Source organism: Haemorhous mexicanus, chromosome 3 (assembly GCF_027477595.1).
Source record: "Haemorhous mexicanus isolate bHaeMex1 chromosome 3, bHaeMex1.pri, whole genome shotgun sequence".
NCBI classification, from domain to species: Eukaryota; Metazoa; Chordata; class Aves; order Passeriformes; family Fringillidae; genus Haemorhous; species Haemorhous mexicanus.
This window is the reverse complement of record NC_082343.1, coordinates 4,829,455-4,847,154: the sequence shown is the minus strand read 5'-3', so window position 1 is coordinate 4,847,154 and position 17,700 is coordinate 4,829,455. Positions and strand designations below refer to the sequence as shown.

Sequence of the window (17,700 nt, the reverse complement as noted above, 5' to 3'; positions counted from 1 at the left end):
CAAATATGTGATGAAGTTCATGTGATCTAATGGCACAGGAGAAGTTGCACATACACACAGCAAACCCCCAAAACTGCCTCATGTATATTTTTGCCTCCAGTACGATTTGTACTGAAGAGAAATTCAAAAACAGAACAGCCAAATGAGATCTTTTCATTATCTTTTATGCCTAGTTTAGAAAGAACCACATTATTCATTTAGAGAAAAAAAATCTGGGCAGAGAGAAAAGACTTATAGAAATTTCCATTTTACATTTGTATTAGAAAGTTGTTCACACTGATTTTATTGCAAGAAAGCTGGTTTGAATTATTCAGAATTAATTCATATTCAGTGTTAAACAAAGGACAGTGTTCCAGGAGAATCTTGAGAACAGTTTAGTTGACAAAAAAGCCTGAACAAAACAACTCACAGACAGCAATGATGTGGACATTTTTTGTTTCTAAAGTAACAAATCACGTTCCCATCACTGTCATTTTCCTGAAGATGTGGCACTTTCCTATAGCAAGGCATCAAAAGCCTGTGGCACAATTATTTTGCAGACACTGAGGCTCTGCTGAAGCCCACAGAAGCTGAAAGGTGATTGCCTGTTTGTAAGAGATCTGGCCACTTAGAGCAAGAAATGTCTAATTTAAATTAGACAGGGGGGAATTCAGGGGAATTTAAATGCCCCTGAATTGTTCTGCCTCCCAGGGAATTCCCACAATAAGATACAACACAAAGAGGTGAATTTATTAAAAAAATACTCAACTCCTGTTATTTGCTCACTGTGTAGACCAACAGACAAAATTTCTAAGCAGACAGACGAACTCAAACTGATGTTAAGACTTAACAAAACCTCAAAAACTTGTCATTCTGGTTTTAGAAATGTTAACAGCTGTCAGTTCTGACTGTCAGGAATGGCCAAATCCCAATTTATACAAAGTCATGGGCATAAGAGCAAGCAGCAACACGACTCTGCCTGACAGCTGACCAGTTAGGGAATTCCAGAGGTGACTGTGCTCCTCCTGGTGTATCAGTCACATAATATTGCAAAATTCATCTTTATCATCAAGTAATGCAAATAATTAGGTAGTGCATGGTTATTTCTATCAGATGTAAAACACTTCTCCAAATTCCTTTGGGATACAGACTGCCACCATCATTAAAGTCAACGCCCACCAGGTATTAATATATCTACTGCAGAGGTTTATCCCAGTGCCACACTTCCCAAATGTCCCTCCCAGTGGAAACAGAACACTGACCAAACAAAGCCCTGTCCCACTTGAAGAAGCCAATACTGAAATCCTGAACTTCAGCTGAGTTCATGGAAGTTTTGCCATTTATCTCAACAGAAGCAGGGTTTCACCTTGTGAAGATAAAGGACTTTTGTTAACACTGAAAAACATTGGTTCTTCCAACCTCCTGCAACGGGAAGAGTTTAAACTCAAATACTACCAAGCATCTCCCCAGTTCTTCCTTCCTGAAAATACAAGGTATTTATAAAACTTGGTATTATCATAGGATGGTTTGGGCTGGAAGGGACCTTAAAGATGATCCAGTTCCATCCCATGCCACAGGCAGGGATACCTTCCCCTGCCCCAGGTTACTTTGAGCCCTGTCCAACCCGGCCTAATGACTTAATGAGCCACACAATCATGGCATCTAGGTTTTTACTTAGTAACAAAACCACCCTGGTACAACAATTCCAAATCTAAAATATCCCCCTTGCTGGCTCTCCACGGCAACTCCAGAGCGCGTCAAGGAGGCGACAGCCCCGCGTTCGCTTCCAACGCAAACAGGAACGGTGGTTCTATTCTTCGGCAGCAGCATCACGGAGTTTGGAGCAATTCCTCCCCAAAGCGGAGCGGGAGGCTCTCTGGAAGGGCTGGGTCGTGCCGAGGCTACACGGAGGGCAGCGGGATGTGTCTGGCGGGAGCGGCGCCGCAGTCCCGCCCCGCCGCGCTGCCCGAGGGATGGAGCGCGGCGCCGCAGGGCTTGGCGAAGGCGAAGGCGGAGGCCGCGGGCTGCAGGCTGTGCGGGGTGCTCGCCTCCGCCGAGGGGCTGCTGTTGTACACGCTGTAGTAGGGCTCGATCCGCGTGTTCATCGGCGTGGAGCTGCTCTGCCCGTAGTGCTGCTGCTGCCCCGCGGACGCCTTGGGGCTCAGCACGCTGTCCTTGGAGTGGCTGGCACCGCACGCCTGCTCCAAACCCTTCTTCTGGGGCTTCGGAGACAACATGTAGGCCGAGTTGGTCTCGTGGTGGGACGATTTGTTCCTGTTGACCTCCAGGCTGCCTTTGCCCATGGCTCGAAGCCTCGTCTTGTGCTTGCAGCAGAAAAAGACCAGGGCCACGTACTGCAGGCACCAGAGCATGCGTCTCCGCAGCCCCGCGCTGTTGCGGGAATATATAAAGGGATTTAATCCCGACTTGAAAAAAATGAGGGTAAACCCGCAGAGCTCGAACTGGTAGAGCACAAAGCCACCACTGCCGGACAGCATGTCCTGCACCAAGGAGATGGCCAGGGGCAGGCAGCACACCAGGACGGAGAGCACGATGACCACGCACGTCACCACCGCCTTGGAGTCTTTGGCCGTGGCCAGGTTGACGGCCGAGGCCAGCGGGAGCCGGCCGGCGAGCTTGGCGTGGCCGTGGGGCGGCTTGCTGCAGCTCTGGGTCCTGTACAGAGCGGGCACGGCCCCGGGCCCCGCGAAGGGCTGAGCCCTGGCGGTGCCCACGGCCACGGCGGGAGGAGGGCACCTCCTGGCCCGCGCGTTCCTGCGCAGAGCCTGCGCGATCATCGCGTAGGACACGGACACGACGACCACGCAGCAGATGAAGTCGGTGACATAGAGGTAGAGGATGAGCTTGCCCTGCCCGCGGGGCAGGCTGGCCATGGGCAGGCAGAGGCGGGAGCCGCGGGTGCGCAGCGTGGCCAGCGTGGCCAGGGTGAAGCTGGCGGCCCAGAGCAGCAGCGTGAGCAGCAGCGAGCAGGGCGCGGAGGCGGCGCGGTGCGGGTGCTTGCCCAGCACCATGCGCAGCCGGTGCAGCGCGATCACCGCCACCGTCTTGAGCGACATGATGATGAAGCCGGAGCTGGTGAGGTGGAAGGTGAAGCAAAAGGTGCCGGGCACGCCACGAGCCGGGCCGAAGAACAGGACGAAGGCGAACATAGGGGCGGCCACGCCGCAGATGAAGAGGTCGCAGAAGGAGAGGTTGAGGATCATGAAGTCGAAGTCGGTGCGGAATTTCCGGAGGGCCGGGTCGAAGAAGGAGAGCAGCACGATGAGGTTGCCGTAGGAGCCGAGGCAGAAGACGAGGGCCAGCAGGGAGGCGCAGGCGGCCAGCGTGGCGGCGTGGGTGCCCTCCCGCAGCTCCGCGGGGCCGCTGCCGTTCGCGCCCAGCTGCTCCGCGGGCCCGGCCGGCAGCCGCCCCGACCCGTTCATCGCCGCCCGGCCCCTTCCTTCACAGCCCGCTCATCGCCGCCCGGCCCCTTCAAAGCCCGCTCATCGCCGCCGTGGGGCTCCCACCTTGCCGCTTCACCGCCCCCTCATCGCCGCCTCAGCGCTCCCGCCCCGCCATGGCGCCCGGCCCGGCCCCTCCCCGCTCCGTTCCGCTCCCTCCGCCGCGGCGGGGCCGAGCCGGGGCGGGCGGCGGGGGCAGAGCCGCAGCCTCCCCGCACCGCCGGGGACGGGCGGGTCCGCGGGAGGCGGCACCGAGCTGGCTCCCAAAGCCGCGCTGGCGCTGCATGCCCGCCGCTACCGCTCGGGGAGCAGCGGTGATGCGAGCGGGTGGAGCGGCACAGAGCGTGGTCTAGAGAATCACAGGAGCGTTCGGGTGGGAAGGGGACTGCAAGACCATCTCGTTCCTCTCCCTGCCATGGGCAGGGACGCCTTTCGCTAGCCCAGGTTTCTCCAAGCCTGGCCCTGGACACTCCCAGGGATAGGGAAGCCACAGCTTCCCTTGCCAGGGCCTCACCACCCTCACAGGGAAGAATTTATTCCTAATATCCAATATGAACCTACTGTCTTTCCATTTGGACCTATTCTTCCTTGTCCTGGCACATGCCCTTGTAAATAGTGTTGCCGCATCTTTCCTGTAAGTTTTCTTCAGGTACTGGAAGGCTGCACTTAGGTCAGCCTGAAGCTTCTCTTTTCCAGGCTGAACAATCCCAATTCTCTCAGCTTTTCCTCACAGCAGAGATGCTTCATCCCTCTGATCATCTTGGTCCCTTCTCTGGACTTGCTCCAACAGCTCCTTCCTGTAGCAGGACCAAAGCTGGATGCAGTGTTCCAGGTAGGATCCACCCAGAGCAGAGGATCTGTGCTGACTGCACCAACAAAACACGTGCCTCAACACAGAACCTGTTCAGCATCAACACCAAAGCTCTGCATGCTGCTCCTGCCCTGCTTGCTCTTCTGCATCCTTTTCCTGAGACAGCTCAGTGGGGCCAAGGTGCCCTTGGTGTTTTCTCAGAAGCAAAGGCAAAGCACCTTCTGTGTTCCCATGGGGAGGGGAAACATTCAGTATAATTTATCAGTTAATTTGCTATCACAAATATAGTAGTGATAGAGAGTGTTGGATAGCTGAGCATTAACGGGATGGTTTTGAAGTACTTATAAGGATGTGAGGTGAGGAAACGCTCCGTGCACGTTCTCTGAGGCAGACACAGCTGAAGAGCCTCCATGGCACTGGAAATCCAGGTGGAAGAGACAAAAATCCAGCCAGGCAAGGCACAAAAGCATTATGAAAATACAGCAGAGCCAGTATTTCTGACTTGTGCATGCACATGTCTTACAATCATTATATATACATTAATCTATTGTTTTAATAATTACCCTACCCCAGGTGCTTTGTAGAACCATCCAGACAGCCACAAGTGTGCAAGTTTGATACCTGAAAGCTTCCCAGGGCCACCTGCCTGTTTACTTTTCAACATATTCCTTTCTAAATCCCAGAGCAGTGTTTTATAACCCTCTGGCTGGTGATGGCAGCCTGGCCTGTGAGCCTTGTCCTTGCCCAGTGGCAATGGGGGTGGATTTGTTCTCGGGGGAAATGCCAGCAGCTGGCTGAAGCAGTGCCTTGCAGCCTGAGCAGGTGCATTTGGGCTTGATTTTGTCCTTAAACTGGTTGTATACAAGAGGGAGAAGGTTCAAAACCCAAAACATGGTTTCCTGTGGCTTCAAATTAGAGACAGCTTGGCTGTCTCTATTTTCCCTTACTTGTATTTTTGTTTGCCAGTTGTAGTTAATTTGAAATCTGTGGGTGAATCTTGGCCCTCATGAGGAAGAGTTGCTTTTTCATCGACAAAACTGGATCTCCCTCCTTGAATTTTCTTATTTATAAACATTAGAAGACACTTAATTATGGGATTAAACAGGAGAGACAAAATGTTAGCCTAATGTAAGAGTGGGGTTTGGTTGTTTTTCCCCTCTACAGTTATTAACTGTGGCTTGAAATGGAGGGGAAATTGTAGCTGGTTCAAGGCTGCAAGCCTTCAACATTCCAGCAGAAAATGAGAAGGGATTGTTCTCAGGGAGCAAGGGAATGAGCTGAAGCAAAAAGGATCTCCATGGGAGCACAAAGCCCTGCTTGGTTGCTGTGGCACAGCAAAGTGTCTCACCACTCTGTCCTTTTTAAAAAGGACTTTTTAGCTTTTAAAAGAATTACCAAAGTTTGGGTGGGGGAGAAAAGTAGGGGGAGAAAGTGTGTTCTGCAAGGTAGGAATCACAAGAGCAAAACTTACCTTGCACAAGGTACAAGGGTATTGACTCTTTGCAGCAGCCAAGCCTTTCCTTAAACTTTAATTCCTTAAATTACTTAAAAAGCACTTAAAAAGCCAGTGCTCTCTAGAACTATCAAGCTTCTCATTGTTCAGTCCTGGAGTTCCTACTGCACAAGGAGAAACAATGTTCCCAAGGCTTTTTTGACAACGGTGTTCTTCTGCAGATATTTGCTGGAAATTACTTTTAATTGCTGAAATCTGTCCTCATCTCAGCTGAAGATTTGTATCTTATGATTTTAACAAAAGAGTTCTAGGGAAAAGCAGCTGGAATAATAAAAGGGGAAATTAACTCAGAAAAAAATAGAAGTAAAAGCCAGGAGAAAATAAATAAGAGTAGCAGTGAAAAGCTTTTAACAGAATACTTTCAGGGTGAACTCAGCTGGGCTTCTACCTGGACTTATTGTAATATGAATGCACTTATTGCTAGAACAGATTTATTGGGTTTATTACTGGCTTTCCTAAGAAGCCAATCAGAAATGATGGCATCTCATATTCCCCAAGAGAAGTGTGTGTCCAGCTCCATCTGCAGCAGCAAAATCTGCTCAGCAATATTCTACACTTTGCACAGAGTTTGTTTTTGACATTAAACCAGGCTGTAACTAACACTGCACCAATGCCTTGAGGACCTTGCCTTGGATGAACCACCTGGAACCCCTTCCTTGGTGTAGGGATTCCTCTGCCTGCTGGCAACTGAGAAGTCTAGAGCAGGCTGAGGTTAAATCCCCCCTCCTTTTATTAGAAATAGAATTATTAGGCAATTAGAAGTTGCCTTTCAGGTACTGCAGGATGCTATGAGTATACAAAACACATCAGCTGGTAACTCACAGCAGACTCACAGTTAAAAATCTTCCCAGGACAGTGGCCAGCCAACTCTTCTGCTGCCACAGGGTTTTATTTTCCCCCTTGCATCTTACCAGATTATTGTGTTTTCCACAGCCCTGGGGAAAAGGGAGCTGGAAGCTCTGCTGCAGGATTCCAGGAAGCCTGAAGCTGTGGAAGGAAGTGTGAGACTGAGCAGGGTGTGGGATGCTGGGGATGCCTAACTGTGAAAAACTGACAGAAGACGACATCACATCATTGAGTGTACCCAGCACAACAGTCCCAGCAGCCTGGGAAAGAAGTGAGAAGGGGGAAAGGGAGATACCTGGACATAACAGGAATACAGTCATAATATACCAGAAATAAGGAACTTGTTCCCTTTGCCTCTTTAATTAAAACCCAAACCCATCCATTCATGAACTTGCCACCAACACAATCCACCAACGCTGAGACTGTGGTACCACCCAAAAGCACAGGTTAAAAGTCTAATTTGCCTGCTTGTAATTTTCTTATATATCAAAAATAAACATCAAATATACCCACCTGATTATGGAAATATGGGAGATCACACCATTTAATGGTCTAGCAAGAGTCACTGAGCAGTACGTCACTGGCATCTTGAGCAGTTAAAACCCAAACCAAACCCCCAAAAAATCCAACAAAAAACCTCCGACCTCAACAAACCAAACCACCTCCCAAATTCTGCCTTACATCTTTGCCTTTCTTTGATGCTTCCCCATGATGGTCACAGGTTATCTGTGCAGTCTGACAGGTGGTCACTAAAGATGTCAAGGCTATCAAATATGCTCAAGATATTTTTCCATCTCCTTTCCTGTTCCAAGGGGAAAAAATTCTGTCTCTTCTCGTGCTAGAAATCTCTCCCTCTCCAGACTGAGGTACTGCAGTTGGTTTATCTTGATAGCTTCAGGGAAGAGACAGTAAAAGACATCAGTGGTGAAAGTTCAGAATTCAGGATGTGGCTGTTGCTTGGGGAAAGTTAGGGAATAAATCCAGTAATGCAGTTGTGGTGTTTGGTGAAGATTTGGTGGTAAAAAATTGTTCCTGCATTTTCAGGACAAGAGACTAACAACCCTTCCCTCACCAAAACTCAACCAGCACAAGTTTGCTCACACTACCACAGGTGTATTTCATCCTATAGAAACATATTTTGGATATTTTGCTGTATTTACTGGGGGATCTCTTTGGATAAAGCAATTTACTGTTGATTTATAAGGTGCTGGGAATTAATACCACTCCTGACCAGAGCATGATTCCCTACAGTGCACTGAAACCTCAACCAATTCCAGCTACACCCTGACTAAGGAGATTGCCAAGTACAGCACAAAGCAGCAGAGCTGCAGAACAGCACATGCAATATCTGCTCCAACACTTCGTCAACCAAGGATCCTTTAAAGATGATCCTCTGCAGCAAAGGCTTTCCATCACTTGCAAAGATTTAATTCCATCACTTGCAAAGATTTATAATTCCATCAGCAAAACCCTCTCCAACAAAAAATAGTTTCTCCACTTCTCAGAAGTTAACGGGTGTTTTCCTGGCACAAGGTATTTTTCCATAAATGTAAAAGCTGATTTCCTAGACATTAGAACAAGACCCTTAATTAGTCCTTAATGATACCTTAACTCATTACCAAATCCCAGGACAAACACAGGCCTCATGCAAGCTCTAAAGCACTGTAAAAACCTGAAGTTACAGTCTCAAACCAACACATTTCCTCTTTAGAAATACAGGAAGATGCAGTAGTTACAAACAGTCCATTTATTGGGTCTTAAACTACGTACACAATTGAAATCATAATTTTGGCACTACGCTATACAGTGGTTACATCCGTGTGCTGACACTCCTTAAATACTGCCCCAGGAGCACTGCTGTGCTTGGAAATTTGGGATGAGCCACACAAAGGTCTCAGTGCTCCTGGGGGAATTTGCATGAAAGATGAAACACACACCAGTTTATGGGTTATTTCCATGTACCTCACGTTCTATGAATGGATCACACCAGAATATGTGATGTCAGCATTGAGAAATGGCCACACGTGTTGCAGTAAAATCTGAATGAGACACAGACATGAGATACAGGAAAAGCAAAACAAACCCTCTCAGACACAACGAGATATTCTGTTAAAGGAAATAATTTAAAAAACTAAGAATGGCATTTGTTTTGATACAAAAGCCAGAACCACTACTGTATTAACATCTAAGTATGAATCTTTACAAATTAATCTCACAATGGTGTTATGTAAAAGGTTGCAAACTGTACAATGTTTTGTCAATGCAATGCCTCTACAATTTATACAGTCTTTTACAACTATGTAACACATATTAAACAGCTTGGTAAACAGCCAATTGATACCAGTCTCTTAACAAAGCTGCAGGCAAAAAAACACAGAGCTTCCACAATCTTCAAACAAGATATGCTTGCTCAACCTTTAGGAGAATACACTGTTAAAAACTGCCTTTCCACACTGTGCATACATTTCATTCCGTGAATTCAACCACCACTAACAGTCCATCATTTCCTATCTGTGGGTTCTAATTACATGGAAACACCCATTTCCCCCTTAAAAATATGCAGAGAATCACAGATTTTTTATTCCACACATGGTCAAGACACCCCTGAAGGCCTGGCCAGGCAGCAGGAGCTGCCCATGCTGCGTCCTGCCACCCCTGCACTGCACAGAGCTCAGCTATTTACATTTGCACAAGGAAGAGAATACAAAAAGGCAATGCTGCCCTGAGGTGGACTGGATGGTACTCAAATCCCAGTAGTGAAAAATAAAACTCTGAGGAAGGAAGGCTCCCAGGGCTGTGTACGGACTGGGGGAGGAGTTGCATCGGCAGAATTGGAGAGCTCCACTGGGAAATTCCTGTTTGCAGCACTCTCTGGTTCTGCACATCCTTAATGTCGGGAACAGGGGGCAGAAGAAGGGGGTGAGGGATGTGCAGTGTAGGTCACTGTGTGCAAGGAAGCAGAAACAAGACTGATGTGTGATGCAGGCCAAGGAGAAGGGTCTTGCCATGGACTCACGATGAGGCCCTGCAGGCACAACCTCGGGGCTCCCCTGGCTGCTCCCTGGGGAGGTGAAATTCCTTTTGAGTAGAACCAGGTCTCTACACTTGTATTTAACAGTAGTTTTGATTAGGCATCGGGATTTCCAGCACAAAGTTCTCTACATGATCAATTTCTTTTGAGTTTCCTTTATTTCGCAGAAAAATTCCTACATCCTCATTTTTCCCAGGAGAAGCCTGAAAAGAAAGAAGGAGGAGTTCAAAACACAAATATTGCCTCATGCTCTTGTTCATATGAAAATATAAATTAAAGCTTCTCTTGGAATACTGTCACAAAACATCACAATACAATAGAGATGGGAATCTTGTAGGGTAACAAAGAGAAACCCCAGGAATGGATTCACTCTTTGGGGACATGCCTGTGTGAAGAGCCCTGGCAGCAAAGCCAGAGTGTGGAAGAGGAAACCGAGTGGTAGCAGCCATTGCCCATCCTGAGATGTAGGTGATAGCCTGGACTGGGTGGTGTAAAGTCCTCAGGGGCATCAGAAGTACAAAGCAGCACTTTAGAGGCACTGCTAGGCATTTAAAAGGCAGCCAACTGGCAGAAAACGGAGAAAAGGAACATCAATATTCAAGAAAAGAAGTGTAAATGTCTTAGCAAAGCACAGGGATGCATAGAAAGATGGGCAATATTTAAAATATTTAACCAAAATAAGTCTGACCAAAACCATTGGAAGATGCAAAGTGCCAGAAATTTGGCTGCAGCATTTTCCCTGTGGTTAAGGATTCTTCCTGACTCTGGAGTAGAATTCCTAAGAGTGAAGTTTATGGCAAAACCCATCAGCTGACCCACCTATGCATAATAGCAGGGTGAAACCAGGAGGTCAGTGAGCACCAGGAGCTGGTCATCTGTGAACTGCTGCTTGTGCTCCTGCCAGTTGTCGTGGTGGGTCCTCCGGAAATTGGACAGCGTCTTCTTCACCGTCATCTGCCAGCACAAGTGGGATGGAGCTCTGTCAGCCAGGGAGCCCAGCTCCACACCAAAACCAACGTTGGGGACAGCAAACACAACTGCTCTGTACCACCAAGGCTTGGAGCAGACCCAGAGGACAGGAGGGCTCTGGGGAATTCAGCCCATGATTTCAATTTTCACAGTTCTGGTTAGGCTTTTGACCAGGGTCGTGACTCCAACATTCTTATAATAAGGATTCCTGGGCCTACAATTTTGAGCTAGGAAACACTCAGAGATTCTTACAGGGTAAAAGCCAAGTGCTTTTTCCCCACTGCCTTTTTCTTGGCTGTTTCAAAAGGGTGTTTTCGGTCTGAAAACATCTCACTCTTCATCTCACTCTTCTGTCTAAAACAGCCACAGTCAACAAAACCCAACAGACAGGGCAAAACAGTAAGAGTTAAAGGCAACTATTTCTTTAAAAACTTATTTCTAGGGCAGCTCATAACACTTCATTTTAAAAATTCCAGACTGATGTTTTGGTTCAGGTTGATGTTTCCTAGAATGTCATGCACAAAAGGGACATCTTTAATGAAAAAAGCCCACTTCCTCATAAATATAGCTCTTGCAGTTTAATGCTTTTAATTTAAAAGCAAGGATAGATCTACCACAAAAAATACTTAAAAGCAGGTCATGCTTTAAATCTATTAGGAGTCATTTAGTAAAAAGCAGCAGAAATTAAATTTCTTAATAGGTTCCTATGCTTTTCTAGGAAAAGAGAGCTAAGAATGAGTCACAGGTATTCAGCTGTGTTCTGTTGATTGAGAGCTGCTGTATTTTTACCTCAATAGGCTGGGGATCATTGAGGTGGGCACTGAGATCCATGAGGAGCTGTGGCATCCAGGTGGGCACATCGTAGGGGCTGGACAGGATGCAGGCACTGAGCCCCAGGACGCCGGCGTGGCGCTTCACCAGGTCTGCAAAACCAGGGCAGCAACCCACCTCAGTTAAAGAAAATCAGCAACAAACCCCTGGCACTGCAGAGACCTCCAGCTCTGTAGAAATCCAGAGAGTTCTACAGACATGAACTTATGGACCTCCAGATTGGTTCTGCTTCCTTACTCAGAATCCCAGATTCATTCTTGTATCTTTCATTTTTTACACCTCCTTCCAATAGGAATCAATCTGCAACTGCTGGACACTTTAAAAACATTTCAGATGAGCTCCCCTCTCTCAAAGAAACTCATGAATAACTCATGAATGACATCTCCACATTCTCTCTTTCTACATTCAGAGTGTTTTCTCAAATCCCAGAACTACTGGACAATATGGAAAGCAAACTTCTGGGTCAAATGACTGTGATTCAGATGCATTTAATGCCCAGGCAGAAGCCAAAGTTCCAAATCAGGGTTAACTAAGGGGGTTTCTGTTCTGGTTTATTTTTTGGTTGGCTGTTTTGAGTTTGTTGTTTGGTTTTTTTAGAATAAAAAACCCACACTGCCAACAAATAGGAGGTAAGATGGGCAAGGAGTGAAACTATGTTGTGACTTTATTTATTGAGGAGCTTGCTATCTCTCATCATCTGCATCCTTATCTCTGTGAACTGGAAACTGGAAAAACCTCTTTAATGTTAATTCTAAAAGAAAAATGAATTGAATATAGGAATACATAATAAAAATATTTGCCTTTGCTGTGTATTCTTACCATTAACATTGCAAATCAAGTTCTAGGGCAGTCTATGTTACCCAAAACACTGATTTGCTTCCTGAGCTGCTTTCTTACCCCCTGAAGGAATTGTGTCCCCCACTGAGGCCAGGTCCCTCTTCCTTTTCTTGGGGAGCCTCATCTTGCAGAGCTGCTCGAAGTGAGTCTGCATGGGCCCGTCCATGGTGAGGAAGTTGCACTGCAGGAGCCCGCTGAGCGTGGTGGCAGCCATCTCCCTCACCTGGCCACACGTGGGACACAACACAGTTTGTTTATGCCATTACTGCCCTCTCAAGCACACCCCACTAACCCAAGTGAGCAAATCTTGCTCAGCAAAAGCCTTTAAAGTATTATCCTGTCATTAGTCGTTTATTAGATGGCTCTGTAATCAACATGCTTTGCTGTAATACAGAACTGCTGTCACAAAATTTGCCATAAAGTGACCTGCTCCTCAAGGAAATAATGTAATTTAACTCCAGTGTCAACAGAAGAGCTTTAAAAAGTTTAAAAACAAACACTGACTGAGACCAAATGATCAACCTGCTTCACAAAATTCCTAACAGGCTCTGCACTGACATCAGTTTTTAAGAGGGCTTTATTCAGAAGCATTTAGTTTTTCTCCTGACAAAAGCAGAAGAGTTTTTCCAAGAAAAGGCAGGAGCAATGTTCCAGAGACTCAGCTGAATCTGTTCTACCCATAGCACAAGTATTCTTTGAAGGACACAACAGATGCTGGATTAATAAGCAACAAAACAAACTTTATTATCAACAACTCAGTTCTGTAATGCTCCAGCATGACAGACTTCCTTATCTCAAGTACCAGATCTCTGCACTACATGAATAAAACCAGAACCCCAGGTTGGAAAAACATTCTTAAGGGTAACACAGAAACACCAAACAACAAGACTAAACTTAGCTTTCATCTAATTGCCAAGCCATTCAAAATATCTCCTTTTCCATTATTTTTAAACAAACCACAGCACCTTGTTAGTGAATTCCAAGTAGAGACAACTCATCCTTGCTTTTAAAAACAAGTGACTAACCCATCAGTATTACTTATTTCTCTCATCTCCTCAAATCTTCCAAAGCCAGGAAGTTATAGACGTGTAAAATTGTATTTAAATTGGGAGTCCCTCCAAAACTCACTCCCACTTTCCATAATAACATTCTGACAAAAGCCTCCCAACATTTACAAACCTGCAAACCAAATCAACTGGTTGAGATGCTGCCACCAGATTTTTGATAGGTACATTCTGTCACAGGTTAACTGCAAACAGAACACTTGTCTCTGTGGAGCACAAACACCTGCTCTGAATCCAATGCAGCAGATTATAATAATAAATTACATCCTTGAACATGATGTTCTGAGCCTCACAAAGCCATAAGTACAGCTGCAAGAGCTGCAATAATTAAGCAGAGGAAGTTCAAATCAGCTCTTGAGACTCTGACCCGTTCCATTTAAATTTCTACAAGGTACTATTCTAACGTGATCTACTTTGCTGCCAGTGAAGGAGGAAGGATGAGGTGAGAGGCTGGCAGTGTTGTTTATCAGCAGTTTGTGAGTCCCTGAAGAGCTGAGCTATTAAATGAGACATGATGTGCTAATACAAGAGCCAGACACAAAGCAGCTTGGCTGGGAAGTGAGCAAGCTCTCAGGAGAGCTGGGCTCATTTACATCCCTACTCCCTGTACTACAACCACTTTAATTTCTAAATTAATCACCCAGCTAGAAGGAACACTTTGCTGTGAGGAACACCTGGAAGCAAAGCCTTTAAAATCATGCACGAAGCAGCTGATCACTCACCACCTGTGGCACTAAGTAATTTATAAATGATCACACCCACAATGAAATACAGAATATAAAAACGAGAGGAATCTCCCCATCACCTATGGGGTTTGAGGTTTTTTTGGTCAGAAGGCACTGATCACTGTCTATAAAAGTGCAGCAGTATCAGAACAAAACCACTCAACAGCACGAGCCAAACCCAACTGCAGAAGTTGCAAGGAGCTACTTAAACAGAGAGAAAATACTCTCATTCCTGTAACACTGCAGTGCAATGTGAAAAATGCTTATCAAGACCTTGAGTGCTGTGCATATTAAAAGAATCATCAGCAGGTCTGATCCTTGCTATCAAAATAAGCAAAAAAATAAAAGTATCTTAAAATCCAAGAACCAAAACCTCAATTCTACAGAGCAAAGACATCAAATCCTAGTCAAAGCTAACGATTCTCATCTTAAAAATCCAGCATCCAAAAACTACACAGGAATTACTCAGCAGGATACTGCATCTTGTCAGTTATTACCAAGAAAGAACAAGATTACTTTTCAGAGAAAAGTGAAAGCTTCCATGGCAACAGCATGATCTAGAGTGGTTATGAACACAGGTAGGCTTTTTGGATTTGCACCTCTGCGGTGCAGAGAGATAATTTGGTACATTTAAAGTAACTCAATAAATTGCATTCAAGTGAATAAAAGGTATTTTTCAAAATGGTGTGAGATGATGAGGTAAGTGTTCTGAAAAACAACTTCTGTAGGATTGCAAGGTGATGCAGAATCTTTCTTCTAGAAGGAAAAAAGCACCCAAAAGTAGGATTTCATTGATATTTGGCAACTGCATGAACACCAGGGAAAATGATGGTGCAGGGGAGATAGGCCAGGCAGGAGTTTAACACTAAAGATTCTTCACTTTCCTTAAACATGACTTAAATTCACATAACTTAATGCAAGCCCCTCACTTCTAGGTAGTTCTTGATGGAAATATAAAGATTATTTTTGTCATTAATATAGTATGATTATACGTGAGGCAGACCTACAGAGTAATAAATAGTGGTTTTACACACTTTTCACACAGGAAGGGATTTGACCTTGAATGTTGAATTTTCTACCAACACACATTTATAGTGAAATTAATAATATCCCTATTTCATGCACTGAAACCAAGCTCCAAGCAATGCACCATTCTGTGAAAAAGTGGAAGCAGTGAACTTTTAGAAAATCACGAGTGGAATATTTTATTATCAACACTTTCCCTGGAATGAATAGGAAAGAAACAAATCCTATAAAGCTCATTTTCAAAGCAGGAAGAATGCTGAGCTAGAAATACCTCCTGAATTAATTTACATGTCAGCTTTTCCATAAAACTTGACAAAGGCCAAGAACCAGTGGTGTGAAATCAGTGAAGAGAAGGGATCACTTGCCTCGAGCTGCTCATCTTCCAGGAGTTTTATCACCAGCCACCTGATGTCATTGACTGCCTCGCTGTTGTTGAGGAAGATGAAGAGATTGTAGAACACCATGGTCTGGAGGTAGGTTAGGATGGTGTATCGGGCATGCCAAGAATTGCTTTTTGCTGTCTGCAGTGAATAAATCAGGGTGAGAAGGCAAAAATGTCAAAGAAAGCAGGCCCCTGATGGAAAGTGAACAATATTTAAGAAAAAAGCTTCTGGGGGTAGTTGCAAAGAACTCCCTTTATTCGGGGAATTTTGTTTCACAGACCTTTTATCTCCAGAGTAGGCAGTTATTATTTAGGGAATAATTTTCACAGGCTTCACTTCCAAAGCAGATTGTTAAACAGAAATATATTGTAAAACTCTAAAAAATTCAGATTCAAGGGCAGTTCTTTAGCTGAAGACTCATTCTGAAACTGGATTTTGAATTGTTATGCTCATGAGGAGACTTAAAGTGATTCACCACTGAACCAAATGTTAATATATCAAAATGCTGTTCCATTTGTAATCAAAAGTGGCTTAAATGTTAAACAAGATACACTTACTAAGTATTTTAAAACACTTTAAATAAAATCTTTCAGATCTAAATCAGCATTTGATTTGCTTAGAATCATATTGTATGCTCTTAAATAAAAAGCAGAGGATGCATGAGATGAGAAAAAGCTTTAAGCTGTTTAGACCACACTCACTTGTTTTAGCACCTGAAGTACCAAAGGCACTTGCTGAGGGTACAACAAACCCTGAGACATCAAGGACAAACACATCTTAGCATCTCTTTTGAGCTCATCATAGCTGTTGTCGTTCTCCACAGGTGCAATCTAAATCAGAGCAGGGAGGGAACAAAGCCCTGTTAGTAAATAGGCACTGGTGACAGCAAAATCCTCAAAACAAGGGTAATCTCATGAAAGGACAGCTGTCTAGGAAAAATACATTCAATATAATGCTGAAAGATTGGGTTAGCTGGGAAAAACAATCAATATGATGTTAAATACTCTCAGTAAATGATCAAGATTTCCTGGTGAGATGTTGGCTCCCCACTGCTATTCTCTTGGTATCAAACCCAATTAAGTTCATATTTTAGATCCAGGTCCAAAACTAAGACAAAGCTTTACCAAGGTCACTTTCACTTCAATAGACCTTTGTTTTATAGTCACATATATTACTGTGAGGTAATTTATTGATGTTTGTGCACTTTGGCCACACAAGCATGGATTATTTCAGAGAGGAAAGACTGGATGACATAGATTCAAAGAATACAAGAATCAGAGGAACAACAGGAGCTGCTTAGAAAGAATTGTGTAGTCAGGAAACAAAAGAAAATAACTCAAGGTCCCTTAGAGAACCATGGAATAGTTTGGGTTGGAAGGGTGATCCAGTTTCACCCTCCTGCCATGGGCAGGGGCACCCTCCACTAGAGCTGGTTGTTCAATGCCCCACGTAACCTGGCCTTGGAATATTATAAATATATATAAACAAAATAACTTCAGTTTACTTATACAATCCTTCTTTGATCAAACATAACCAATAAAGGAGAAATTAAAGGATGTACCTTGAAAAACAAAGGTAACAGCTGGAGTTGCTCCGTGACGGCTGTAGAGAAAGAACGTCCTGCACTTGCCATCAACCACTTCAGAACTGTGTGAATAAAGAGAAACTATCACTGATTAAGAAGAAAAATATTAACAACTCTGCAACACAATTTGCAGACCTCAATCACCATGTGCTAAACCACCCTCCCCCCATTCCCTGAGCTCCTTAACTCACTGGTTTTCAAGAGTTTAATGCCCTGAGTTCGCTCGTCTTGTTCACCGACTCCATTCTCTTCCATAACATGATTCTGGATTTCTTCGTCTGCTTCCATGAGGGGTTTGAGGTTTTCAAGTATCCGGGTAGTAAATTCATGGACACGAGGAGATTTAGTTGCAGCAGTGTTTGGCAAGGAAACATCTATCATGAATATGTAGGTCAACACACTAAAAAAAACAAACAAAGCCAACAGGAACACACAGTGAGCACGGCTCTTGTCCAGAGAACAGTGACCTGTGAACTCCAAATGATCCGAGATCAATTGGGTGACCTTTGAGGTTAATACTTAGAGAAAATTTCCTCTCATCTTCAATTCAAAGTTATTTACAAACAAGTGTCTCTTCTAAGAGCTTTAGAGATGTCACACATAAACATAGACAAGAAATTAGTGAAGCCCTGGCACACA

At 44.8% G+C, this 17,700-nt stretch overlaps 2 protein-coding genes across 2 annotated transcripts in view; both read right to left on the bottom strand.

Moving 5' to 3' along the window:
• Positions 1–723: 723 nt before the first annotated feature.
• GPR75 (G protein-coupled receptor 75) lies at positions 724–3,663 on the bottom strand. Its single transcript, XM_059840577.1, has one exon. The coding sequence runs from the start codon at positions 3,420–3,422 to the stop codon at positions 1,881–1,883; it is 1,542 nt and encodes a 513-aa protein (XP_059696560.1). The 5' UTR covers positions 3,423–3,663; the 3' UTR covers positions 724–1,880.
• A 4,679-nt stretch (positions 3,664–8,342) lies between these two features.
• The window catches only part of PSME4 (proteasome activator subunit 4), a 44,145-nt gene continuing 34,787 nt past the window's right edge, over positions 8,343–17,700 (bottom strand). The window contains exons 40-47 of the mRNA XM_059840575.1: positions 17,253–17,461; positions 17,038–17,123; positions 16,178–16,306; positions 15,459–15,614; positions 12,339–12,501; positions 11,400–11,533; positions 10,461–10,595; positions 8,343–9,844 (exon numbers count right to left, since the gene is read on the bottom strand). Of these exons, the coding sequence (XP_059696558.1) occupies positions 10,461–10,595; positions 11,400–11,533; positions 12,339–12,501; positions 15,459–15,614; positions 16,178–16,306; positions 17,038–17,123; positions 17,253–17,461 (1,012 nt within the window). The 3' untranslated portion in view covers positions 8,343–9,844. The remainder of the gene's footprint in view (positions 9,845–10,460; positions 10,596–11,399; positions 11,534–12,338; positions 12,502–15,458; positions 15,615–16,177; positions 16,307–17,037; positions 17,124–17,252; positions 17,462–17,700) is intronic.

Coding starts and splice junctions, on each gene's coding strand:
- GPR75 (XM_059840577.1), bottom strand. CDS start 3,422: ATGAACGGGTCGGGGCGGCTGCCGGCCGGGCCCGCGGAGCAGCTGGGC.